Source organism: Epargyreus clarus, unplaced genomic scaffold (genome assembly GCF_041222505.1).
Source record: "Epargyreus clarus isolate Ecla_fem2 unplaced genomic scaffold, WU_Ecla_fem_2.2 ptg000035l, whole genome shotgun sequence".
NCBI lineage: Eukaryota > Metazoa > Arthropoda > Insecta > Lepidoptera > Hesperiidae > Epargyreus > Epargyreus clarus.
Genome location: NW_027332240.1, coordinates 7387740 through 7415688, shown reverse-complemented (window position 1 = coordinate 7415688; position 27949 = coordinate 7387740). Strand labels below are relative to the sequence as shown.

Here is a 27949-nt window from a genome sequence, read left to right as displayed (position 1 = left end):
ATCCATATATTTATTTCACATTTCAACTTCTCTCGTTTCCAATTTTACTTCTTCCGTAAGTATTTCCAGAGTCGTGATAACAGAAACTTTGTCTCACATTTAGTTTTGCTTTTGAACTGCATGCAAACACTTACATACAGTGAGTTCTAGCGAAATTGAGATTTTCAAAAAGTTGTACACAGTGAATAGTTATTTGTAAAGTTTGAGTAGCAAACAAGTTTGGAGTGTCATTATCAACGGCACGGCACGGCTCTCCTCTCTGAATGAAATTTAGGCCATAGTCCACCGCGCTGTGTACATATTGTTAGACTTCACATACCATTTAAAACTCTTTGCTCTTTTTTATATTTTTCAGGTGTGCAGGTATTCTCACGATGTTTTCCTTCACTGTTTAAGCATTAATTTCTAATACCCACATTACTTTGAAAATTCAGAGGTGCCTGGGATTTTAACCACTGACCCTTCGATCAAGAGGCCGAGTTTCTCAAAATTACAAAAACCAGTGAGCTAATTTAATTAGTTCTATGGCACAATAAATGATGGCTACAAATTGGCAATAATGATGGCTGGTTCAGAAGACTAATGGACTTTTTAACTAATTGTATTAAGTTGGGAGCAGCTGTTTGGTTTTGATATACCGTTAATGATATATCGATAATGTTAACAAAATATAATTATTAATATGTATATTGATAATAGAAAAAATGAAATAGAAATATCTGCAATAATAGTTTAAGCCATTTTACCGACTTCGAAGAAGGATAAGAAAGTGTATGTCTATAAATATTTTGACAGTGCCTAGTCAATATATTTATGAAAATATCTTATATGCTCGCAAAAATTATTCTTCTTTGGAAAAAAATTATAATAGGCACAGTCATAATACTAGAAATAAAGATAAATTGGCCATACCTCAATTTAGATTAAGCAAGGTGTGTAATTCTTTTATGGGGAACTGTATTCGTTTCTACAATAAAATACCAAAAGACATTATCGATCTATCCGAGAAAAGGTTTAAATCTACTATAAAATTAACTTTATGTAAAAAAGCTTATTATAATGTAAATCAGTATTTAAATGATAAATCCGTATGGTATGACAACTCCAGCTCCAACATCAAAAATTAATTATATGTACCACTATGTAAAATTGTATATTATTTACTCTTTAAAAGATGCAAATATGCACACGTATGGAGTTTCTTGCGCCGCTTCTTCTCCATAGCGAAATACCTTCCGAAGCGGTGGTAGTTTGTTGACTTTCAAAAAGTATTCTATATGAATCAATTTTGAATAAATGAGATTTGAAATTTGAAATTTATGTTTCTTAGTTTCTTTGTCTTATACTAACACTATCAAAAATACAATACTTAATGGAATTGTAGATAATTTACAACGAAGTTACAGGGGGTCAAAAATGGGCCGAATTGCTTCGAGAAAAGAATGGTACGGCCGTGCGGCTTTTTTTTGGCTCGACTTATATACAGATAAATTTGGCCTGATATTGTTTTAGTTTTTCTGTTACCGTAAGAAAATATTGCAAATAATTTATAATAATACAATATTATATTCCTAAAAATAAATATTATATTCATATTTCTTATGAAATAAAAATATTAATATTAATACTTATTAGCAAATAGCAAAAAGGTTATTTAGTTTCCTGAAGCAATACAATTAATAGTGGCTGTCAGTCCCCTGCCCTCTTCGACAAGACAAATGACCATTTTGAATTAATTATATTCAGTCGGCAACTGTTATTAGCTAAGCGAGGCGTTTGTTAGAAATGTCTAATAGATCTTCGGAAATGCCAGAGGACTGAGACCGAAGATTACAGGGTTGGTTTTCGAACTGAAATAAAATAGTCATGTACAACTAAGTGGGTAAAATAATCGTTTGTTTATTTGTAACCCTAAGCCGCAATAAAAGTGACTGTAGGTAATGCTGATTGTCTTAATTTTGAATGCCTGGCCAGGGGACTGAACCTGGAACTCTTTTAATACTCACTGTTAGTGGTCGCCCACTGGACCATGCGGGCTTGAAAATTTAAGTCTTAATTGAAAATTAATGTCTGCATTACCGTTTAATTTATATTTGTAAGGCTAATTCTAAAAATACGAACAGAATGAAAAATACTTTGAAATAGTTCTTTTTTTTTAATTTTCATAACAATTTGTGGAATTACTTTGGTTTTCAAACCATTTGATTTTTATTTTTTACCACTAATACCTAAAATAGAATGTTTCTAATATTTGAAATCTATATTTTCGTATCTCAGAATGAAAAGGATTAGGCCATAGTCCACATCGCTGGCCGTTGGTAAACTTCACATACCTTTAAGTTTATTTTTTATAAAACTCTCAGGTTTGCAGGTTTCCTCACGATGTTTTCCTTCACCGTTTAAGCAAGTGATAATTAATTTCTAATACGCACATAAATTTGAAAATCAGAGGTGCGTGCCTGGGATTTGAACCTCGGACCCCTCGATCGAGAGGCCGCGTTTCTTAACCGCTAGGCTATGCTGCTACACTGCTTTCCTTCTCTTTCTGAGAGGAGACCCGTGCCCAGCAGTGGGACAGTAATGGGTTGATGATGATGATTGTAGAGTTTTAGGTCGCTGGTTTCTAATCCGAAATATAATTTGGAACCCTTGTGCGCTAGAAACAATAATGTAGGTGAATAAATGTATAAATACCGTAGAGTTGTGCGGTGCTCCCTTCGGCGACCGATCGACCGTGATGCACACACACTCGCGACTCCCAAATAGGTCCCCAGGACCCCGTAATAAATATAAATTATATTATACGTCCCGTGACGAAATCCGAATACCGACTGTCCGTATTTTTCGTGTGAGTAGTGGAAGAAACGTCAATACTGAACAATGATGATGATGATTTTCGTATCTTTGACAGCACAAAACGAAATTTTATTATAATTTATCGTGACTGACATCTGCTTCACAACTTTACAAGCTTCACATTCGGCCTTCACTTTTATTGAATAAAATTTATTCATACCTTTTACGCTTTTTGAATGAAAGTCAGATTTTACGACCACGAATCATAGTGAGGCGCTTGTAATATCACACAATCACATAAAATGGGATGAGATTTTGTGGGCTTGGATGAATCGTTGAATTATTTATTTTTGAATAAGTTCAAATTACTTTCGTTACGAAACTCTTATATTTACTTTTTATCCAACTGCGGAGGAACATCAATCCCAGATAAGATTAGAGTCCTACCTGAGATCAGCCACAGATGTTTTGCTACTCCTTAGATCTAAATTCGAATGTCCGGATAAGTATCTTTCTCTTAATATTCCATTTAAACCTGAACACAGCATCGCTTAACACTGCTGCTTCTGAGGCCGAAATACTTAGTGTGTGCTAGTACCTCCAAAGTCAAATCACAAAGGGTTCTAACCATCTTCAAATCATCATGTTTATAAAATAAGGTATTCTAATACATGGAACAAAAAGAACTTTACCCTTAGTATGAGTTTTTATGTTTTGACAAAAATTGTTTTGTATGTGTTTACGTATTTCCCATACATTTCCAATCAGCGCCCCCAGCGGACCGTATCCGAACTGATTAGAACTGTATGGGAAATACGTAAACACATACAAAACAATTTTTGTCAAAACATAAAACTCATAATAAGGGTACTTATTTCCCACAATAAAGTTAGAAATATTAGATAATACGCGGAATCTATTATGGTTACGTCTCATTGGATTTGTTAGAAATGCTCTCGGCATTCAGTTCTCTGGAGAAATCACTCCGAGCTACATGTTAATGCGGCATGTATCGTTAATGAGGTTCGACCTCATTCCACTAATAGGCACGAGCTTGTATGAAAATGTCTTAACACATTTTCCAGCCTTTCAGCAGGTAGAGCCTAAGTAAGAGCTGTTAATAGGGTGCCAGTGACAAAAATATGCGTCCAAATCGTGGACTTAAATCTCTTTAGCAACTTGAGTATCGCTCAAAATTGTTAGGTAGAGTCCGCGCCAAACTTCGAGTCCGCTCTGAAGTTAATGGTACTGGCTTAATTAAAATAAAAAGATTTAAATTCCTTAACAGTATAAGGAAACTATCTAAATTACATTTACGAGTATCGAAAAATCTAACAGACTATTAATAAAATAAATATATCTTGAAAACTGTGAAAAAAGCAGTCATATCGCAGTCGTTAAGAAACTCGGCCTCTCGATCGAGGGGTCCGAGGTTCAAATCCCAGGCATGCAAGTCTGATTTTTCGAAATTATGTGGGTATTAGAAACTAAAGCCTTGTATTCATTAGGCAACATTTGTTTATAAACTTTTAAGGCGTGTTTGCTTAAGGTTCGAGTAAAATAAACTATCGTAATCTTCGAGTCCTGATTTATTACTAACTACTCACTATACTTTCAATACATTCGATCATACACATTATAGTGCATCGCATAGTACACCACAGTTTTTTTTTATTTTCTCGGGAATATTGTGAGCGTAAAATATGCATCTTGGTGTACCTACCTCCTTTTGCGAAATATTCAATTCTGCAGCAATATCGGCCCAAACATCATTTTTTAAATTTATATTTATATTCTTTATTTGAGACATCCCAAAGTATATTATACTGTTGATAAAGCTCTATGAGCATACGAAATCTGGTCGTTGGACCACACTATTTCCATGTTTAAAAACAAGCGCAACATACGTCCACATCTGTCAACTGCTGTTTATAAAATAAATGTTTCGTCTTGCTCCCCATTCAACGTGGGGAGCACAGCAACATGTGTCAGAAACAATGTTTCATCACCTTTGTTTATAAACTGTTTTCAGAGATGATGAAACATTGATAAACACTGTTTATAAACAGTATTTATAAACAAATGTTGCCTAATGAATACAAGGCTTTATTATCACTTGTTAAAACGGTGAAGGAAAACATCGTAAGGAAACATGCATACCTGAGAGATTTATAAATTAAAAAATCTCAAAGGTATGTGAAATCTACCAATACGCACTTGGCCAGCGCGGTGGACTATGGCCTAATCCTTCTCATTATATAAAAGGAGACCCGTGCCCAGTAGTGGGACAATAATGGGTTGATGATGATGAATAATCTAACAGACTGTTAATAAAATAAATACACTTCTCCAAAATTATGTAACTCACTCGTCATTAAAATTCAAAAAGCAAGGGGTCCATGCAATTTCGCTTTAAATATAATACAAAAGAGATAAGTATATTCAGAAAACGTAGAAGTTTCTTAAAGATTTCCGACTTTAATGCAACTTGTACTGGAATTTTAAACCAAATTTAACTTCAGACTTCCCTTTCTTAACTTTATTTAATGTAAAATGACTTAAGAAAATTTTATCTTTCTATATTTTTAACACGCTTTTATTAGCTTGGGTTGTATGTATGTATGTAGGTATGTATGTAAGTAACAAGTAACAGAATATTTGAACCCGATTTCTGTCCACTTTGAACGTTCAGTTTAATTCAAAATTTTGAAGAATTATAAACAAAACCGATGCCAATACACGATTTTAATAATTTTGTACCATTGTCGTTATCAACATCCTCAGGATTAACGATTTTCGAACCTGATAAATGGAGCACCCCACGCTTTTTTCACAATTATACTATAAATACCGTTCCTTAATTCATTCTTAGATTGAAATTTATTTTCTACTTTTTAGTTGATTTTATCATAAAAGCGTGTTTTTTAGTTTTTTGAACTATATTTATTTCATATAAGACTTTCTTCATTTAATGACGCGTGGCGGAGCGCTCACCAAACCGGTCTGATGCGCAAGGGTCCCAGATTCGATCCCCGGCCAGAGATATCTTAACGATGAATTTAGGTTTCACTTTCTGGGTCTGGGTGTTTGTGTATTTGTCTCTGTGTGTGTCCATAGTACCCACGATACAGGGACTCCTAATGTGGAACTGTGAGTATAGAAAGCGTTTTTACGATACCTTACTTTATTATATAGGATTTTTATGTCGATGTCAAGCTATTATTATCACAATGATGGGCACGGGTCTCCTCTCAGAATGAGAAGGATTAGGCCATAGTCCACCGCGCTGGCCAAGTGCATATTGGTAGGCTCCACATACCTTTGAAAACACTTTTTTTTCAAACTCTCCTTCTGTGTACCTTTCCTCACGATGTTTTCTTGCATCGTTGCGGCAAGTATTAATTTAAATAAACCTACAATAACAATTAATTATTTATTATTAGTTTTTTTTTTTTATTTAATAATGTCTTTTTTGGGTTTTTTGTATTTGATTTAATTATATTTGTATATTGTGTAAATAATTTTATTAGTGTTGGTATAATTTTTATTTTTAGTTATTTTTTAACGTTAGTTATATAACAAGTTTGTAATTTGTACATGTAAATTAATTATATGTTTTAATAAACGTCTGGGATTTGAACCTCGGACCCTCACGACGAATTCATACCATTATATTATACATTCATACCATTGATCACTGCCAGACAAATACATTCAAAGTACATAAAGGTGGAATTCCACCTCCGAATAGATTTTCAGAATTGGCATCGTAACCCTCAATTTGCATATTCTGAGCTTATGTCAAATGTTTAAGATGTAGATTTGCAGTCAGGGCTCCGATGGCGCAAAGGATTGCGTTGGGTTTAACTATTTGAAATGAAATGAAAATTGTTAGGTATGTGTAATTTATCTATGTTGTTCATCTCTTATCTGAACTGTTTTTTTTCGCTAGGATCGATGGTAATATGAGATAAAAAAAAAAAATTCTTAAACTCTTTATATTAGTTATGATAATAATTGGCTTGGCTAATAATTGGGTTCCGTACCACCAATATTTTTTACTTTTTTATTTTTAGTATTTGTTGTTATAGCGGCCACCATAATGTAAAAAAATCAAGTATCTATTTATAACGGTTCCAGAGACAGAGCCCTGACGGTCGGACAGACAGCGAAGTCTTAGTTGGAAGGGTTCCGTTTTTACCCTTTGGGTACGGAACCCTAAAAATTAATATAAATCAGAATTATGTGATGAAAAAAATCACCACAGTCATGACATAAAAGACATGTTACATTCATTTTATAATCATTATCAATTATGTTACCTAAAACAAAGATACTCTACATAGTAACTATACATAGAAAGAATAGATCAGACATGGGGTAGAAAATTGGCGTTCACGTATTATTACAAATTGTTAATAAGTTTTTTTTTCTGAAATATATATCAAACATCAATCGCAAAGCGCACAGCTATGTTCATTAAACTGAAGATTTTCCCAGAACATCAATTTCCAATAAAAAAACAATCAGTTCCCAACTGTTAACAATACGTAGAAAATACTAGTTGAACAATAAAACTTCTTTCATACACTATGTAAAAATATTTTTATCAACAACTAAAGCTAACAATGGAACGAAGCCAATACCGGTCGGGTTGTATTCCCTTTTTGGCACGTTTTAACATATCACTGTTTTCAAAAATATGTCGTTCGATAACTCGGAGTGATATACATATCAGCGGTGATGGCGGAGTGCCAGCCTTTATTTTGTATGTAAACTAGGTTTTTGATACGTGACTTTTATGTCTAATGGGAGTTCCGTGCATGTTCAATCTCTGGGGCGTATTGGCTGTAATCTTTGTATGCATTTGGGGATGGGCAGAACGTTCTCCAACGCGATGCGAATGCGTTCTCCAATGCGAATTAATAGGGAAATTAACCCATCACTTACATGTCCCATCGTTGGGCACAAATATTTGGGACCATTATAATACTTTTTTGACAAGGGGGAAACTTTTAAAAGGAATCCGGTGCCCTGGTATCTTGACGTTATGACCTTGAGGTTTTTAAGCACTAAACCCCCCTTGAGACGATCCTCAGTGCTACGAGTAGGTCTCCGGAATCTCCGGAACACAACCGAAGTCCTCTTAGCGCATTGGTCCGTCAATGTCCGCCCAAGTGAGCTTGACGCTCGCCACAGCGTCTGGTGTGAACGACGGCATGCGGCTTCACATACTGCCGTCCTTCCCGAAGTCGCTGCCCGGCCTGTCCGAACTCCCACTCTTGTCGCCCGCTACCCAGGAAGTCCCCTTTTAGTAGCCTCTTACTACAGGTAGGGGAAGCCGTAGCCCTATTCTTGTCCCGGGACTACAGGGACAACGATTATACTACCCATTAATAAATATTCCTGACACAATATCGATAACCAATATGACGAATAATTAGTTCGGACACAATATTATTAATGTTTATGCAATTAACATCAGTGTACTAATTAATATAATTCAGTTCATGGTAATAGTTTCTTAGTGAAGCGGAACGTCACTTCACGGACCGAACACTTGGATCATTAGGCATATTGTGTACCATTAGTTTGTGGTCATTTGCTCATAATCACGAATTAACACACATGTATGTAGTAGAGATATTCATATTCGTAATTTAGAACTATGTGGCTTGGGGTTCAATCAAAAACAGAATCAAAATCATTTATTTAACACGAGCTTTGATATAACGAGATTCAGTATATAACGTCAATTGTACAACGCCATCTGTACCCTTACCATGAGTTTTCAAAACATCCCACAATTTTACGTTACGTTTACTCAATCCATTATTCTGTTCCGTTTGCTTCAGTAGACTGAGTAATCGTAACAATAAGTAAGTGCTTAAGTATTTCTATCTGTCTCACATGTTCGCAAAAAAGAGAGACAAAACATAAAGCGCCATTTTGTCAATTTAGACATTTAATGTTACGTTACTGACACTATAGTACTGATACAATCCGCTAGGGGGCTGATTGGAATTTGTATGGGCAAAAACGTAAACAAATACCAAAACAGTCAGTTTGTTGTATTTAAAATGGTAAGGGTACTGGTAAGATCATTGAATATACCGGTAAAATGAAAATCTCCGCTCTGCATACACGCTATGTAATTTTAGAAGAATTACTGCAGACTTTAAATTTTCGTAACTTTCAAGAGTGTGTGTCGTGTATTTATTACTGTCCCACAACTAGGCTCAGTAGGACTACCATGAGTTTACAAAAGTATTACTCGCTAGCGACTGCGTAAAATAAATGTATGAAAAATTGTACAGCGCCTCTGTTGGTTACTCGTAGAACTAAAATCCGTAGTGACGTAACTCGATACGTAAAAAACCTATCGAAATCAAGTCGCTAGCGAATGTCATTATGATTTATTGCCATACAAATTGACATACGAGTACGTTGTCAAGAAATACCGTAACGATAGTAGTTATGTTAGTCACTAGCAAAATGACAATAGTTTTCTATTTACAATTTCTATAGTGGCGTTTCTATGCCAACTCATGGTAGTGCTACAGGTCTTCTTTCAGAATGAGAAGTATTAGGCCATAGTCTACCGCGCTGGCCAAGTGCAAACTGGTAGACTTTCCGCATCTCCGAGTTTTTTTAGAACTCTCAAGGCAGGTTTCCTCACGATCGATGCTACTTACTTTTTTTACTTTGATCGTTTTTTAAGAAAGTGATAAATATTTCCTAATATGCAAATTACAAATCAGAAATACTCGTACTTGCTGAGGTTTTCAACCTCGAACTTCTCGAATGAGTTGAATTTCTTACAACAAGGATATCACTGCTTTATCTCTAACATTGTTAAAGGAGTGTGCAGTCTACTAAACCGCTAAATAGTCAAGCAGTAACTTACATTATAATGAGGTGACTTAGTCTTCATGCATGACAACGCTTCAATGAACGACTTCAGTTAAAAAGTTCTATACAGTTCCTATACAGGCTGATTTTTTTAAACGGGCCTTCAGGGCGAAATCCGAAACTATAAGGGTTATCGAAAAATACTGACAGGAGTTTCGAGGCCGATTTTGATAAAACCTAAAACTGCATCATTACTTTTTTAAAATATCTTTTTCCCTAGCCGGGAATCGAACGAGTTCACTTTGAAAAAATACACCCTCTATATTATTTCACTATCTGATAGTGTTGCTTATAAGGATCAAATTATGGGAAGTATTATTATGTGACATATTAAAGCAAAAGGAAAATTTTGAAAAATGGAATAGGACAGGATAGGAAATAGGGACTAAAGTTTGTATCACATGATATAGGCCTTGAAAAATGTACGTTCGTTTGTTACTTCTATTATCAAGAAAACGTATGTATAGTATACTGTACACCTACTGTAGCATTACCATGAGTTGGCATAGAAACGCCACTATAGAAATGGTAAATAGAAAACTATTGTCATTTTGCTAGTGAATAACATAACTACTATCGTTACGGTATTTCTTGACAACGTCTGTCAAATTAATGGCTCATGGGACCGAATTTGTATGGCAATAGATCATAATGACATTCGCTAGCGATTTGATTTCGATAGGTTTTTTACGTATCGAGTTACGTCACTACGGATTTTAGTTCTACGAGTAACCACCAGAGGCGCTGTACAATTTTTCATACATTTATTTTACGCAGTCGCTAGCGAGTAATACTTTTGTAAACTCATGGTAGTCCTACTGGTGTCTCAAAATATTCAGTGCCACTAATGAGGTAAGCAATTTATTATCTCTGATGGCACGTTCCGATTGACTGGGAATCTATTGGAGCGTCTGAACAAGATTGATTATATTAGTTTAATTTATGAACATCTATTCATATTGATAAATGTAACTTCAAAATTAGTTAGTAGTAGTATACAGTTAGTTATTTATTGTTTCATAGAGACACCTTCTCCTCATATCCCTGAACGAGGATTTCCTGTCATTTGGGTACCGTGACAAACCTATAAATTCCCCGAGCCAGAACAGACCTAGACAAATTTAAATTCATTATTCAAATATGTGGCTGGCCGGGGATGGAACTTTGAACCGTCTGTGTTTGAAATTCGGTAACGGAAATTTCTACCACTCTTCTATACTTCAGAGAACTCTTAAATAAGAAACAAAGCTAAAACAAGAAATAAAAGAAATGCAAAGCAAGAAATTACTAACATTCTTCCCTCTATTTCCTTAAACGAAATACCAAAAATACACCATCCCGAAAAATAATGATCAATTAGAAGGTCCAAATTCGAAAATAACGAAATGAAACACGATTACGGAGGGCTAAAAACGAAATATGAATGGAATTCCTTGAGGTTACACTGTTTACATATATTTTTTTCTATTGTCATTAAAATATGCGTAGTTGTATCTTATATATAAAATTCTCGTGTCACAATGTTAGTTACCGTACTCCTCCGAAACGGCTTCACCGATTTTCACCAAATTTTATATGCATATTCAGTAGGTCTGAGAATCGGCTACTATCTGTTTTTCATACCCTTAAGTGATAAAGGTTGTTCGCCCTTAACATTTTTTTATTTATATGGCAACACAACGTTTGCCGGGTCAGCTAGTACTGATATGAAGGTTTTGTTAAAGGGGTAACACAAACTTGTTTACTATAAAGAAATAATAATATATGCGATACAAATGTGTTGTAGTTAATGGCTCCTTTTATAATGTTGGTACCTACTGAGGATTATTTGATATTCAACCCCTAAGGGATCGAAAGTTTGTTTTTAAGTCAGCCAATTTTAAAGCAAGGCGTGTAACTTAGTATTTGGCTCTTTGGTTAGAAATAATGAAACACCTATTTCATCATTTCTAGAAAGTCAACCCTAAGGGGGTGAAATAGGGACTAAAGTTTGTATTATATGATATAGGCCTCCGCGCTAGTAAATGATAAAGGTCCAACACTTAATATGTACATAAATCTATCCTATCGTTATTCGTAGTCATGTCATGATTCCAATTAAAGATAATTACGTTTCGATCCCTAATCCATTTAATTCAGTAACCAACGACCCCTGTTTTCTATACCCATTGTGTTTGAGGCAACAGTCATGCAACATCGTAATAAAACGAGCTGCTAGCTATAAATCATTATTTATCAAGCGAATTACGGTCTTAAACGAAATTCATTGTCTTGTGCCTTCGAGGAATGAACCGTTTCAATTGATTTTTTGTACTTCGCGTACAAACGGCCTCTAAATCTTTTATATCTTTGAGTTTTATAACCCTATAAAATTCAGTAAAGATTATAATGAATTTAAAGAAGGGAGTTAGGAATACAGTCCTCCTTTCGATTACTTACTTGTAACGCTAGCTCATTCGTTTGCCGTATGCCTGTATGAATTGCAGAATACAGCAAGGAATTTATAGCTTATTTCATATAGGAATAAATAAGCAACAGTAAGCTTGAAGCCACAGTTCTCCGAATAAGCAAGCTGAAGTAACATTGACACATCGATGCGATCTTAACCTTAAAGAGTAATTTCAATTCCTTGTGTAAAGATCTGCCTTTTGGCACCCTTCAAACCAGGACACTTTTTTTTATAATATAGGAGTAGCAGACGAGCATGCAGTCAACCTGATGGTAAGTGGCTACTGCCGCCCATGGACATTTGTAATCAACCCCAGATAGGATCCTACCTGAGGTCGGTCACAAATGCGCCGCTACCCCTGAGGACTAAGCTGGAACGCCTCCGAAAATTCTGTCTCCCTTACCACACCCTTCAAACCGGAACACAGCAGCGCCTAATACTGCTGTTATTAGGTAGAAATAGGTGTAGCGGTGGTGCCGCCGGAGTCGAACCGCAAAGGGTTCTACCACCTTAAGACTTAAAACGGTTACCAAATTATAGAAATAAATGTGTTAATAATGATGCTACAAACTCTTAAATTAAGACTACACCACAATCCATAAGAGATTTTTAATAAAGTTAAGGTTAGGTTAAATAATTTAGTGCGTCTCAGTAATTCTACTATCTATGGATTCTGACTTATTTAATTCTTTGTTGCAGCGAGTGTTAGAACCGGCTTCCTTCTCGCTGTCAGCAGACAGGAGGTTCCTGCTACTTGCCCAGGGGATCCGGAAACTCCATCACTACTCTTACCAAGCGAGGTACACCGTGTACGACATTCTGACTACGTAAGTACTTTCTAATCATCACTTTTAGATAAGCTTCTACTGCAACCGGCTTGTCTATTTGACAAGCTTTAGGTTTAGCGATCACGTTGATTCCGGGTTTGAGTCCACGCAGAGGTATAAACAAAGATTTCTCTTCTGGGTCTGGATGTTTGTGTACTCCTTGGTATCCGTGGCATGCACAGGTATCTCTATCTGTGCATGGCAAATAAGATTTTACAGGAAATACCGCTAAAATAAAATCTCGAGTTTTGAAGGATGTGGTAAGAGAACCATACTTATGTGAGACGTTCCGACTTAGTCTTCATGGATAGCAGCGCGTAATCTTATCTGGGGGTGATAATAGGTATCTATGGCCGGCGGTGGCCACTTACCACCAGGTGGCCTGCATGCTTGTTTATTACATCTATAATATATACAATTTAACGAAGTAAAATACGTCTCTCGTGAGTCCCAAGTAGTCTACGTAAGAAACATAATATAGGTATTCGATAAGCTACTTACCACATACCAGTATACTAACCTCCTTATGTAAATTGACATACATGGATTGATGTTTATCATTTAGAGGGTGTTAAACACGCCGCCCGGATTCGAGGGCTATCAGATTGAGTACCGCCTTGACACTGAGATCATCTTGTTCCCTAGGTTAAGATCTAAAACTAGGGATGCAAGTTGATGAAATTATCGATATAATTGTCGATCCCTGTACCGAACGCTTGAAGTATCGATAACGGGTATTGTGGTTAATTACAACGATATTATCGACATATTGACAAATTAAAACTTTTGCAAAGGACTGTGTGAAGAACTGTTTTTTGATCTTGTCGTAATTCTGTATTAAATATTAAATTTTCTCGTATCGATATTTTTATTCTCTTAATATCATAATATGATTATGATATTGCAACAGCCAGGTTTCAATATTAATAAAACTATCGATATTATCCAACCTTTCAAATATCGTTACATCCCTATCTAGAACATTTCATCTGTATGCTAAGGTCGGCTACCGATTATTTAAATACACACACAAATAATTACTACAAAACTGACAAGATAAACACTTTAAACGTGTACGTACCACCCCAGACGAACTATACTGGCTTTACTTTCACGAATTGTAACATAAGAGTTAAGTATTATTGTCTTTCAAATATAAATGCATTACTTAATGACCACACGGGAATGAAAATGTTACACAGATAAACTTACGTAACTCCCGTAAGACGTTAGTGAAACGGAGTAAAAATAACTAGCAGATTCTGTTCAGAAGTTCCCGATCCAAACTAGTGCTTAAAGTGTAAACCTAGACTTCATACATGGCCCGGGGCCAACTTGGTGTTCAGTGCCTAACAAAACTTATCAAACTTTTAATACCCTTAGGACACGGGCTGTTAGTTTAGTCTAGACGGTATTATAAAGTATACTTTGCTTACCTTTTTATTTTTTTGCCTTTGCTTGTCTTATTTATTTGTCTATTTCGTAAAATATTGATTGATTGACAGATAAAACGCAACTATAAAAATAAATTTACTTTATCATTATCATTTATCATTTTTTATGAAAATTCCGCCCCTGAGGAGCTAAATGGACCGTAAGAACTTTTTGAATAGTTTTTAATTAAGTATGTAAGTGTAATACATAATAAATACATATTAGGTATATATTCTAAGCCGAAAAAATAAATAATTTCGTTGAAAATTAACAGCCGCACATACAAGTATTTACGCCCGCATGCGTGCAATTTGAATCCTATCATTTCATACATACTGACTGCAGCAAGTTATTTCATATGGATGGGACACGCGTGTGGCCATACACGCATGGCAAGAAGAAGGTCGTCACATTTAAAATTGCTGTTAAATTTCAGTAGAAATCTCCTATAACGACTAGAAATATAACATCTGTAACAGAAGCTTCGAAAGATCGTCGAAAAGGCATTCATTAAAGGGGTTACATTTTATCTCATCCGCCCCTAAGTGGAGGATCTATCAAGTTTAATTAAATCACGCTGAAACTGGGGAAATCTGAAAGAGACTCCTGAAATTATCTCCAACTGAGATTCGTGAAGATTTCCGAGATCTTTTAACGGCATTTACGACCTTTTTAATGGATAATTAAAGCCGATTTTACGGCTGGAAGTCTGATAGCGGTAAATTTTGTTTTTGATAATGAGGTGATATCATACTATTTGGGGTAACGAGCCCCTTTATTAAAATGTAACGCTTCAAATATACTGCTCATATTTTTCAAAACATCTTAAGTATTTCTACAAAACAATTATTTTTTAATACACATAAACACTGCAGATGGTAATGTTTTGAGTGTGTGTCTGTGTATGTTTGTATGTTTTGGCACGCTTCATAGCCAAACGGCTTGACGGATTTTAAGATATGACGTGTCGTTCCAATCCGCCCAAATTGTGGGAATGATGTGGGCTATATTTTTAAACAAGGATTTTGGTTCTTATATTACTACTGTTTTTCATATGATTTAAGTAGCAGACGAGCATGCAATCCACCTGACAGTAAATGACTACTGTGGCTCATGGACTTTAGTAACCAGCTCCATATAAGACAAGGACTCTACTTGAATCCAATCACAGACTCCGTTTACTTCAACTGCAGTCACTCCACACTCCAGATCTACACGATTCACTCCAAATTGCCGCTCCTTAGAATTAAGTCGCCTATGTAAGTCAGCCTGCATCCACATCACTAAAACACAAAACTGTTTGATCTGGTGCCTACGTCGCCTTTCCTTCATCACACCACTCGCCGAAGGATGAAGTTCCATCCACATCAACTGGACCTGTGGCGGTCCTCCACGGTTCGGTTCGATCGCTCATTTTTGCCGCGTACGTGCAAAATGTGGTATGAACTTTCTCCTGAGGTATTCCCTCTGGACTATGACATGGGGCTCTTCGAGAGGAGTGTAGAAAGAGCTCCCGTCTGCCTTATCGTTAGGTTACATAAATCAAATCAAAAACAAAAACTGCTTCACGTTAAACATAGGTGGAAATCGTATCTGTGGTTTCACCACCATTCAACTAACCTATTTGTATAATACACCAAAACATTATAAGAACATGCGCCAACACTGAACGAGGGACTTAATCAAAACTTTTCCAATTTTGAGTCTTCGCCTACAAGAGCGTAACATTCAGACTATTTGTTCTTCATAACGCAAATGAGACTAGGAGTTTATAAATCATGTTTAGAGATTTTGTCGGCTTCACGGCTCGTGGATACGTAATCGAAAACTTTTTTACTCAACCGCAAAGGGTAATGTTTGTGTGGCGACCTCCCGCTACTCGACAAGAGATGGCGCCACGAGTATTCTGAATCACGCTATCGAAGTTTTCTAAGAATCTTGCATATATACAAGCTCCGAACTGAGACTGTCGGAGCGCGGCCGCTCCCCGGGCATGATCACCTAGCCCGGCGGGAGATCTCCCTTTGCCAAATATGTATAACCGTACATTCAAAGAAACTTTATAGGGTCTTTGTATAATATAGGAGTAGCAGACGAGCGTGCAGTCCACCTGATGTTAAGTGGCTACTGCCGCCCATGGTGGTAGAACCTTTGAGGTTCGAGTCCGGCGGCACCACCGCCACACCTATTTCTGTCTATTAACAGTATTGTTAAACGCTGTTGTGTTCAGGTTTAAAGGGTGTGGTAAGGGAGATATACTTTTCATAGACTTACAGCTGCGCGACTACTACCCCTGTAGTAGTCGCGCATCTGTGGTCGACCTCAGATAGTAATATCTATCTAATCCTATTCAGGGTTGATTACAGATGTCCACGGCTGGCAGTAGCCACTCACCATCAGAGGGACTGCAAGCTCGTTTGCTACTCCAGTAATATATGTAAAAGCAAATACTAGGTCTGTATTTAAGGCTATAAAGAAGGCTTCGCGGCGGAGAGATATGAGGCTCATCTAAGTGCGCTGCATAAAGTGATTTTTACGACTTCGTGCTTTAAATATGGCTTATACTCGTGGGTGCCATTAGTATGTGAAAATGTCACTTTTAAAACAGCATATCTGATGAATAACGTATGTAACTTAAGTGTAAAATGATGTTAGTTTGTAATTCTTAACGAAATAACGGCTTCTCCTTAAGTTCTTGATCAAGATTATTTGTATGATCATGAAGAAATTAAGTAATAATTATTCTTTCCAAAAAAGCGGTGATAGTTTAGTGATTGAAACTCGACCTTCCAGTCGATGGGTCCGAGGTTCGAATTCAAGGCACAATAGTCTGTAAACATGGTGTATATATCACTTTTAATTTAGACACATCCAACCACTTCATACATAAAAATCCGTCAAATTTGGGTTATAGGGCGTACCGAAGAATGTGACATACAGTCGAGAAACATTACCCTCCGCGCTCGAGTAAAACAAATAGCAAACTGACAGACAAGACATAGTGTCAAATAATCACAAAAGGATATTAAATAAGCGAAGTAGAAACTTCCGCGATGACACTGATCCCGAGATTAACCGAAAGAAAGAAAAGGAAAAGATATTCTGAATACTTTTGAAATTCCTGTTTCATTTCCGTTAGAACAAAGTTGTTTTTTATTGTGTTTAAGATATACATGTGCATTATACATAAAAATGTATTTTATGCAATCTGTTTTGGCTTAAATTCTGTGGTAACACAAATTCACTTTTTGAATGGCCTCTTAGTTCTCCACCTAGTATGTCCGTCTGTCACAGGGCTCTACTTCTGGAATATGAGTGGTAATAGATATTCACTTATTTTTTTACAGAGTATGTGTAATAGTAGCCGACATAACATATACTAAAAATAAAAAATTGGGGTCACCAAATACAAGAATCTGGTATTTTTTAGCATTTTCGTTTCATCTTTTGAACCACATTAAGAATAAATGAACAAAAATTAAATATAAATAAGTGAACATTTGATGGTACGGAACCCTCGGTATGTCGATTCGACTCGCACTTGCTCAATTTCCTAAATGAAATCACCACTCATAACCATTATTCTGAATTACCCATTATCAGAACACTTGCTTTCATCATCAACAACCCATTGCTGTCCCACTGCTGGGCACGGGTCTCCTCTCAAAATAAAAACGATTAGACCATAGTCCACTGCGCTGGTCAAGTGCTTATTAGTAGACTTCACATACCTTTGAGGTATTTTTTAAGTTCTCTCATATATGCAGGTTTCCTTACGATGTTTTCCTTCACTGTTATAGCAAGTAATATATTTTTTTTAATACGCACATAATTTCGAAAAATCCTGGGATTCGAACCTCGGAACCTCCGATCGAGAGGCCGAGTTTCAACCACTAGGCTATCACAACCTTTAACTTGCATTACCTGCATAAAAGTAAACGTTTAATAGAAAATTTCTCAACGTTATAAATTATAAGGAAAGGCCAGGATGGCGGGACATAAATTCTGAAGCTCACTGTGGATGTTAGCACTGCATTCATCATCATTATGACTTCACTGTTTAGTTCGTGACTTCATTTATATGCATCTGTGAAGAAAATTATCGTAGACATGGGAATATAACTGTATGAAAATGCTCTAATATATTTTTTGTGCAAAAAGGACAATAAAAAATATAAATAAAATTTGTTCTAAATAGTATTTTCGCTATTAACTTTTTTTTTTTGTTCTACGAAAAAGAGTATGAAGTTGTGTATAATTCAGTTTGTGACGGCAATGGTTTTACAAATTTTCTGTGCAACGAGTACTTTCCCTGATAGAATTTGAAAACTATTTGTGCCCTGTTTTCAAAATGACGGCTGCGGGACAAGAATTGAGCTAACAAAATAAATTTGTGTAATGACTTTTGTAATCCTAAATGTATCTTTTCAATAGAGAAAAAGGTAAATATATTTTCCTATACAATATTGACAGATATGGCCCGTACGTACGTCAATAAACATTGTATAGGAGAATACTTTTTGTCTGACACGACACGTGTCTGATACGGTCTATGTCTGTAGATACACAAATCCTCTTAAATCTAGTAGCATTAAATTTTGCACAATACTTCCTTATAATATATACCAGCATTAAGACATCGTTGAAAATTCAACCCCTCGGGATAAATAGGGGATGAAGGTACTGAAATAGTTACAGGAAATGTTCAGGAACTAAGTGAAGTATGTTCTACATGAAACTTTGCTAGACGCGAAAGTAATGACGTAATTAGGTCTCGAAGTTTTAAAGCGCGTCTAAAGTGAGTCAGGTTGTAGTGGCTTTCAGGTAGTTTCACTTTAAGTAGAGAAGTTATGTTTAAGTATATGTGTTAATCGTAGGGCGAATATGTACGAAGTTACTAAATTGGCTGGTAATTTTTTTATAAACTTAAAAGTGGCTAATTCCCTCTAAAGATACTTACGCTTTAACCATCAAGAAAAGTGTAGATATCTCACCGCCTTGTAATTGAAGGAAGCCACAAAAGGCTGACACATACGTAAAATGGCTCTTTCCCCATTACGTCACTGTTTTCCCAATACGTCTCCGACGGTCATGGTGTGATTTATCATTTAACATGGAGAAATATCTTTTCATTCGTAAATGCTCTAAAAACCATATTTTTCAGATATTTTTCACACACGAAAATAGATGACAGTGACAATTTCAGTTGTCAAAACTGATTACATTTTCTTGTTCGGATTGAGTAATCTTCACTAATCTTTAACGTGGGGTTTGAAGGTGGTAGAACTATTTGTGGTTCGAAATCAGAGGCACCGCAACACCTATTTTTACCTAAAAACAATAGTTTTAAGCTAATAGGAACCGTAAAGTTACCCGGGATACATACATCATAATCCCAAAACGTGGGTACCAGGCTCCCATAAAAACGAATGTCCTTATAATGTTCATCCTACCCGGCTGATAAAGCTCTCTTAATAATTTATGTAAAATTAGAGTCTTTTATTTGTAGTAGTTTTCTATTTCAAGGCTATTTTGGATTCGAGAGCTATTTCACAGACCTGCATATGTCAGTAGAAATATGTTTCGAAAGAAATATGGTTAATGTCTCTAGTTGTCAAATATTCAATTAACACGTGAAAACTAGCCAAAATCCTTTCTGTATTGTGCAAAATTGTTTTAGACAAAAATATAAAAAGTGTAATTATGACTTTTATGGTTATAGGAATGAGGATGTAGGATTACCATCAAAGCTGTCTTCCGAAAGATCCGAACTATAATATATTAGAGACTTTTCTACAGGGTGAATTTATCAAATAGGCCTTCAGGGCTTCGGCCCTTGCAGCATATGATACAGTTTTAGTTTTTATCAAAATCGGCCTCGTAACTCTTTTCAGCATTTTTTGGTAATCCTTATAGTTTCGGATTAAGCCCTGAAGGCCTATTTAAAAAAATTACCCTGTATAACTAGTAGACCAGAAAAAAACCATCCCATAATAATACTTTTGATTTAAACAAATTTCCTACTAAGAGTTATCTATTAAAGTTACTTCTGAAATGATATTCATGATAGACGTGGACGAGCCATGAACAAAAGAAAGTTATATCACTTCTATGTAGTTACTAACATTTCATTGAAATGTCGCCTACGAGTTGTCAACTCTATTCAGTATTCAGAAGCCAATCTGCTTTGAAGTGCAGATGGACTGCTCTAACGGGTTGCAAGTTTAGTTAGTAATGCGAGTTAAGTATGCCGTTGGAAGGGAACCTTGCTTGTTTGAGCTTTAATAGTATCTGTACCCTTACCACATAGATTAGTAAAGATTACTCACTCCTAACAAGAAAATGTACCCAGTTTTGAGAATTGAAATAGTTGCGTAAAAAAGGTTTTGTCACGTCTCCGTGCTAAATGTCCCTAAGATATTTGAAATAATTATTTATTTATTACGTAAATTACGCAGTATTTGTTATTTATTCGTAAATGTTCTCTAAAATGTTTTTATTTGTCAAGAATTCAAAAAAAGAACTTACTAAAATAAGCCATTTGTGGCTTCATTCAATTTCAAGGCGGCGAAGTATCTTTACTAATCTATGCCTTACCATGAGTTTTCAAAACATCCCAAAATTTTACGTTACGATTACTCAATCCATTATTCTATTCTTATTGTTAAGTTTGCTTCAGTAAACTAAGTAAACGTAACAATAAGTAAGTGCTCAAGTCTTTTTGTCTGCTTCACATGTTCGCAAAAAAGAGAGACAAAATATTAACCGCCATTTTGTCAATGTAGACATTTAATGTTACGTTACTGACACTATAGTTCTGATACAATCCGCTAGGGGTGCCGATTGGAATTTGTATGGGCAAATACGTAAACAAATACCAAAACAGTCATATTTGTCAAAACGTAAAAACTCATGGTAAGGGTACTGTAACGTTACTATAATAAACAGTGTATTAGACTGACCCCCATTGGGTACTTTTTTATAATGTAGGAGTAGCAAACAACCATGCAGTCCACCTGATAGTAAGTGGCTACTGCCACTTGAGGTCATCTGTAATCAACTCCAGATAAGATTATTGTCTGAGGTCGACGCCTCTATTCTTGAGGACGAAGCTGGAACGCCGCGGATAAGTATGTCTCCCTTATCACACCATTCAAACCAGAACACAGTTGCGCTTAACACTGCTGTTATTAGGCAGAAATAGGTGGCGGTGCCGCCAAAGTATAAAATTGCTAGGTACATGGTATAAAAATGTTAAACTTTGAATATCAAAATAGTAGACCAATTAATGTTTAAAAGCAAGCTATTGAACCAGGCTTTCGTTGTTCAAACGACATTTATACCGCATAGATACTCTACTATAAATAATATGTACGTTTGCTCTACATAAAAGCAGCTGTAGAGTTCTAACATAGAGTGCATTTTATAGTGATAGTGCTGTAATAGCGCTGATATTTTAAATTATAGCGTAATTTCTAGTTTTCTCTACGTAGAGCTGATAGCCGTTCTGATAGAGAATGATATGGGTCTATTGTTGTTTTAAAAGTGCTATCTTACAAGCTTTTATTTTATATATATTTTGTTACTATTTACCTTCTATTCATTAGTATAGTATCGTTATATAGTTCCATAAGTGTTATTTTTTGTATTTTTGTGTTATTAATCTTCATTAATGGAATAGTATTCTTATATTAACACGTTTTAATGAAGAATTGACTTGCGATCATAGATTAGTAAAGATTACTCTCTCCTAGAAAATGTAACAAGTTTTGTCAAATATATTAAAAAATATAGTTTTTAGATCATTTACGATTTTAAGAAACGAAATTTCTCCGCACTTTTTCTTCGATTTCGTGTTTTTGCACGACTTAACTGCGCGTGTCGCCATTGTTTCGCGTAAATTACACCATTACAGCCATTAAATGGCGGACACATTTGTCAGCCGTTTAAGCCATTTAATGGCTTCCTTCAATTACAAGGCGGTGAGATATCTATACTTATCTATGCCTGCGATATAAATTAACTATGTATATCTACTATAACTATTACCTTTCGAGGTTAAAAAAACGGCACAAAATAAAATGATACTTTTTATTCTTAAAATCGTTTAGATATAAGTTTAGAAAATAAATAAACAGATATACTTTAAAAAAATAGCTGAATGTACTAGGGATGAATAATTATTCAGGCTATATTGCTTACATATTTGCGCATTACCCCATACATTCCCATGACGAAATAAGTGTTCATAAAATTGAGAGGGTAGAATATTTATGCAGTAACCCCTCTATAGAATACATATGACTACATTAACAAAATATTTTACAGGATAATTCCAGTTAAAGACGATTTTTTTAAAAGTAAAAGGTTTTTATATGATAACACAATAATAAGTAAACAAAATTAACCTAAAAGTTTGTAAAATTAGATTATTAATAATAATAAATTATATTTAATTAATTAATCAAATGAGACAAGAGTAGAATTAAGTGAGTGAGAGAGAATTAATTGATCGAGTGAGTAAGCTTAATACAAATACACAAACAACCAGACCCAGAAATAGAAACCTAAATTCATCATCTGTCTAGCCGGGGATCAAACCCGGGAACTTTTGCGCGTCAGACCGGTAGGATGACCGCTCCGCCACGTGGGTCATCAACAACAAACTTTACTTGAGATTGTAACACGTCGACAAAGTTAGTTTAACTAAGTTGAGCAACATCTGGTGCGGTCACTAGTCTAATAGTGGTTAAACATACGCCCTTCTGTAGCACTACCATGAGTTGGCATAGAAACGCCACTATCGAAATTGTAAATAGAAAACTATTGTCATTTTGCTATAAAGTGCAGTGAATAACATAACTACTATCGTTACGGTATTTCTTGACAACGTGTGTCAAATTAATGACTCATGGGACCGAATTTGTATGGCAATAGATCATAATGACATTCGCTAGCGATTTGATTTCGATAGGTTTTTTACGTGACGAGTGGCTCACACTACGGAATTTAGTTCTACGCGTAACCACCAGAGGCGCTGTAGAATTTTTCATACATTTATTTTACGCAGTCGCTAGCGAGTAATACTTTTGTAAACTCATGGTAATGCTACTGTACTCCTAAGGGCTAGTTCGGCCGTCACCGAGTTAATAGTAAGAATTAGAAGTCGTGTCGTTAACTTGTTGGAGGTTTATGCACTGGTTGAAAACATCTCGTATGGAGTTTACCACTGCCACCACCAACCCACATTGAAGCAGTGTGGTGGAGTATGCTCTAAGTCTTCTACTTGTATGAGACACCTATACCTTGCGGTGGGACAAAAGCTGGAACCTGGTAATCTATTCACCCATAAATTATGATTTTATTACAACAGCTTTGAAGAAAGGCTCTTCTTGCGTCATTTAAAGAGTCCCAAGTCATCGTCTTTCAGAAAAACTTTCCAGAATAAACCAGATCTCAATATTAAATTAAAACAAATATTCAACAACAAGTAATTAATTAAAAAATCAAAAAACCCGACTGCACTAAAGCTAAAGTCGAATTTCCAAAAACTGTGAAATAGGTGTTTTATTATTTTTATCCAGAAAGCCAAATACATAGTTTCATAGAAGGTATCTGCTTGAAAATCAAAAGATGTTTAAACAATATTATCCTATTTTATCCTCGTAGAGCTCATTTACGCTATGTAAATAACCTATGAGTAAATTTCGAGCACTCTAAAGTTCAGCGGTTTTCCTTTGCGTTTATCTTTATCACAGCAGCACTACTCATTTAGTCAGACAATCATCTCAATATGTTTTATATATGTATATATTATATAATGTATGTGTAATATCTTTTAAGTTCCTTTATTTTGATACCCTACTCGATAGGTTTGGTATTTTTTTAAAACGTGTTACTATTTCGCAAAAAAATATCCACCATTTACGATCTATAAAACATCTATCCGGTGATTATAATACCTCGTTGGGGTAGAATTTCATTATTTTTATCGAACAAGCCTGATACAACATTTTATAGTGTTTGCTTCAAAATTGACGGTTGTTCAAATGAACTTTTAACCCTTATTTTACTCTCTACGGGGCTGATTTTTCGGAAGGGGATGGGGAGGTATGTTCTTGTTCCTACCCAGAAAGCCAAATACTAAATTTTATAGTAGTTGCTTCAAAATTAAAGGATTTCAAAAAAACTGTTTTTCCCTATTTAACCCTCTTAGGGGCGGAATTTCCAAAAATCTTTTCTTAGTATTTATTTACGATATATAGCAAACTTATGTGAAAAATTTCAGAACTCTAAGTTGAGCGGTTTTGGCTGTACGTTGATTTCTGAAAAATGAAAAAGTCATTTAATTAGTCAGTCAGTCAGCCATCTTGCTGTTTTATATATATACAAATATATTTTTATAGTCTACGTTTAATTTACTTTCATTTCATATCCCACTTGATAGGTTCGGTTAACTTTTTTTTTTAAATTGGTTACTATTTCGCGCCAAAAAATCACCCTTTTGATTTTTTTTTTCTAACACCTATCTAAGGACACTCGGGTCATTGAGACGAATGTAATGACACATTAACTGTCGAAATTTATCTAGCCGTTTGTAAGATCGGATCAAATAAAGAAAGACAAACATACAAGATACGCGCGAAAAACATAACCCTTCCTTGGCAGTCGGGTAAAAACTACTAAGTAATTTCCTACCAATGACATTCTCAATTCCAAATACGGAACGAATTTAATAAATAAAAGTCTCCTAAACTACATATAAAAACTGACAGAAAACGAAGCAATTTAACCATGTCCCGAACTTCGGAAAGTTGGCAACCATACAGCATGAAACGTGAGCTTAATATTGCGAATGAACCCGGATATACTTTTATGTACGGAAAGTGTACTTATAAGTTACGGAATAGAGTAGCTGTTATATATAGAGGGCATTGATAGCGATAGAGGGCGATTAGCGAGATAATTAGGTGTATTTACAAATTAGTAATAAATACGTTTTCACCTGTAGATGATACCTATATTCACTTATAAACGATGTATACACTAGAAGAGTCGTCAATACTATCAGCTTTGAAGAAAATCTCTCGCATATTTTTAAAAAGCCCCAGTTCATCTTCTAAAATATCTGGAACAAATCAGTTTTGTATACGTAAATTACAACAACTATTCAACAAAAACTAAGTAACTTCTTACCAATGACATTCCTAATTCCAAATATGGAACGAATTTAATAAATAAGTCTTGGAAAGTATAAAGACACATAAAAACCGACAGAAAACGAAGCAATTTAACCATGTCCCGATTTGAACTTCGGAAAGTTGGCAACCGTACAGCATGAAACGTGAGCTTAATATTGCGAATGAACTCGGATATACTTTTATGTACGGAACGTGTACTTATAAGTTACGGAATATAGTAGCTGTTATATATAGAGGGCGTTGCGATAAACGACATAATTTGGTGTATATATTAGTAATATTTATCACTAATATATAATTATAATATTTATCTAATTGTCTCGCTTAATATTGCGAATGAGCCCGGAAATACTTTTATGTACGGAACGTGTACTTATAAGTTACGGAATAGAGTAGCTGTTATATATAGAGGGCGTTGGGATAAGCGAGATAATTAGGTGCATATATTAGTAATATTTATAATATAATATCTCGTTTAATATTGCGAATGAACCCGGAAATACTTTAATGTACGGTAAGTGTACTTACAAGTTACGGAATTGAGTAGCTGTTCTATATAAAAAGGGTTGCGATAAGCGAGATAATTAGATTATCAGATTCGGTTTTAACCGACTTCATAAAGAGAGGATCTGTATCCGACCGTTATGTACTCGTATGTATGTATGTAAACTTTTATGTCCGTGCTATTCTCAGAAACTACTGATACAATTTAAATGGAGTTTTGGTTATTTGAAAGCATATCTTACAAGGAAGTTTTTATTACAAAATACATTAGGAATATTTGTATCAGCAAAATTTTTGTACATTTTAAAAATGACTGAAGTGTATTATTGAAGTTACATTTCTTTAAGCGCGCAATAGGAGGGGAAAAGTATTGATGAAACGTTTTTCATAGCGGAAACTGCTACGCTGAAGCGAAACATAATTACTTATATGCTTTTTATCCGCCTACGAAGGCTTGTGTTTTTGAGCATATGTATGCATATACGTCTCATACTTTGGTATGTGCTAGAGCCGAAACGGCTTTTTTTATTTTTTATAATATAGGAGCAGATGACCATGTAATCCACCTGAAGGTAAGTGGCTACTGCCGCCTATGGACATCTGTAATTAATCACAGACAAGATGAAATAATCCTACCTAAGGTTGGCCGCAGATGCGCCGCTACTCTTAACTAACCTGGAGCGCGTCGGAAAAGTATGTCTCTCTTACACACCCTTCAAAGCAGATCTCAGCAGTGCTTGACTCTGCTGTTGTTAGGCAGAAATAGGCAGAATAGATTTGACGAGTTTAAACATATGAGGTGTCATTAAAATAGGATTTTTTGTTTTATATTATTGTATAATATTCCTCTAGCTTAGTTACTACTCAGATGTACTTTAAAATGTGTTCGTAGGAAAGAAATCTGCCACTCACAAGCCTTATGTACTCTGGGGACTAAATTAGATTAGTTAGTCATGCAATTCGAAATGAAACTCCAAAAACCAAATTTTATTCAAAGCTTCACAATACCTTGCATTTGTTTGTGAGACATTCTACCTTTGTTTTGGTGACACTGACATTTTCCTAAAAGTATTAAACTTGAGTTTTGTTTCCTCGAGTCGAATGCGGGCATTGTTTGTATTGTACTTATATTTTTGTTAAAAAACTTTGAGAAGCTTTTCGAAGTTTCTGTTTTTTTTTTTTATTATATAGGAGTAGCAGACGAGCATGCTATCCACCTAATGGTAAGTGGCTACTGTAATCAACCTCAGATACGATTAGGTATTCCTATCGAATGCGGGCATAATTTGTTTGTATTTATATTTTTGTTAAAAAACTTTGAGAAGCTATTCAAAGTTTCTGCAATATTAATGTTTTAATATAACAGTGATACTATTGTAGTTAAGTACTTTAATAAGGAGCAGTGAAAGTGTAGTGATTAAGTAACTGGGCCTTTTGGTCTAAGAGTCCGAGGTTTAAATACAGCTCAAACGGCTTGACGGATTTAAACATATGTGGTGTCGTTGGCATCGATTTTTTTGTTTTTATAATATTCCTCTAGTTTACTACTCATACTTTAATATGTGTTCGTAGGAAAGGAATCTGCCACTCACAAGCCTTATGTACTCTGGGGACTAAATTAGATTAGTTAGTCATGCAATTCGAAATGAAACTCCAAAAACCAAATTTTATTCAAAGCTTCACAATACCTTGCATTTGTTTGCGAGACACTCCACCTTTGTTTTGGGGACACTTTGACATTTTCCTAAAAGTATTAAACTTGAGTATTGTTTCCTCGAGTCGAATGCGGGCATTGTTTGTATTGTACTTATATTTTTGTTAAAAAA

The 27949-nt window shown here is 35.2% G+C and overlaps 1 protein-coding gene across 1 annotated transcript in view; it reads left to right on the top strand.

The window, feature by feature from the left end:
- Positions 1 to 27949, top strand: part of Dpp10 (Dipeptidyl peptidase 10) — a 139943-nt gene that overhangs the window by 61569 nt on the left and 50425 nt on the right. Inside the window, exon 4 of the mRNA XM_073092276.1 lies at positions 12857 to 12984. Within this exon, the coding sequence (XP_072948377.1) occupies positions 12857 to 12984 (128 nt within the window). The remainder of the gene's footprint in view (positions 1 to 12856; positions 12985 to 27949) is intronic.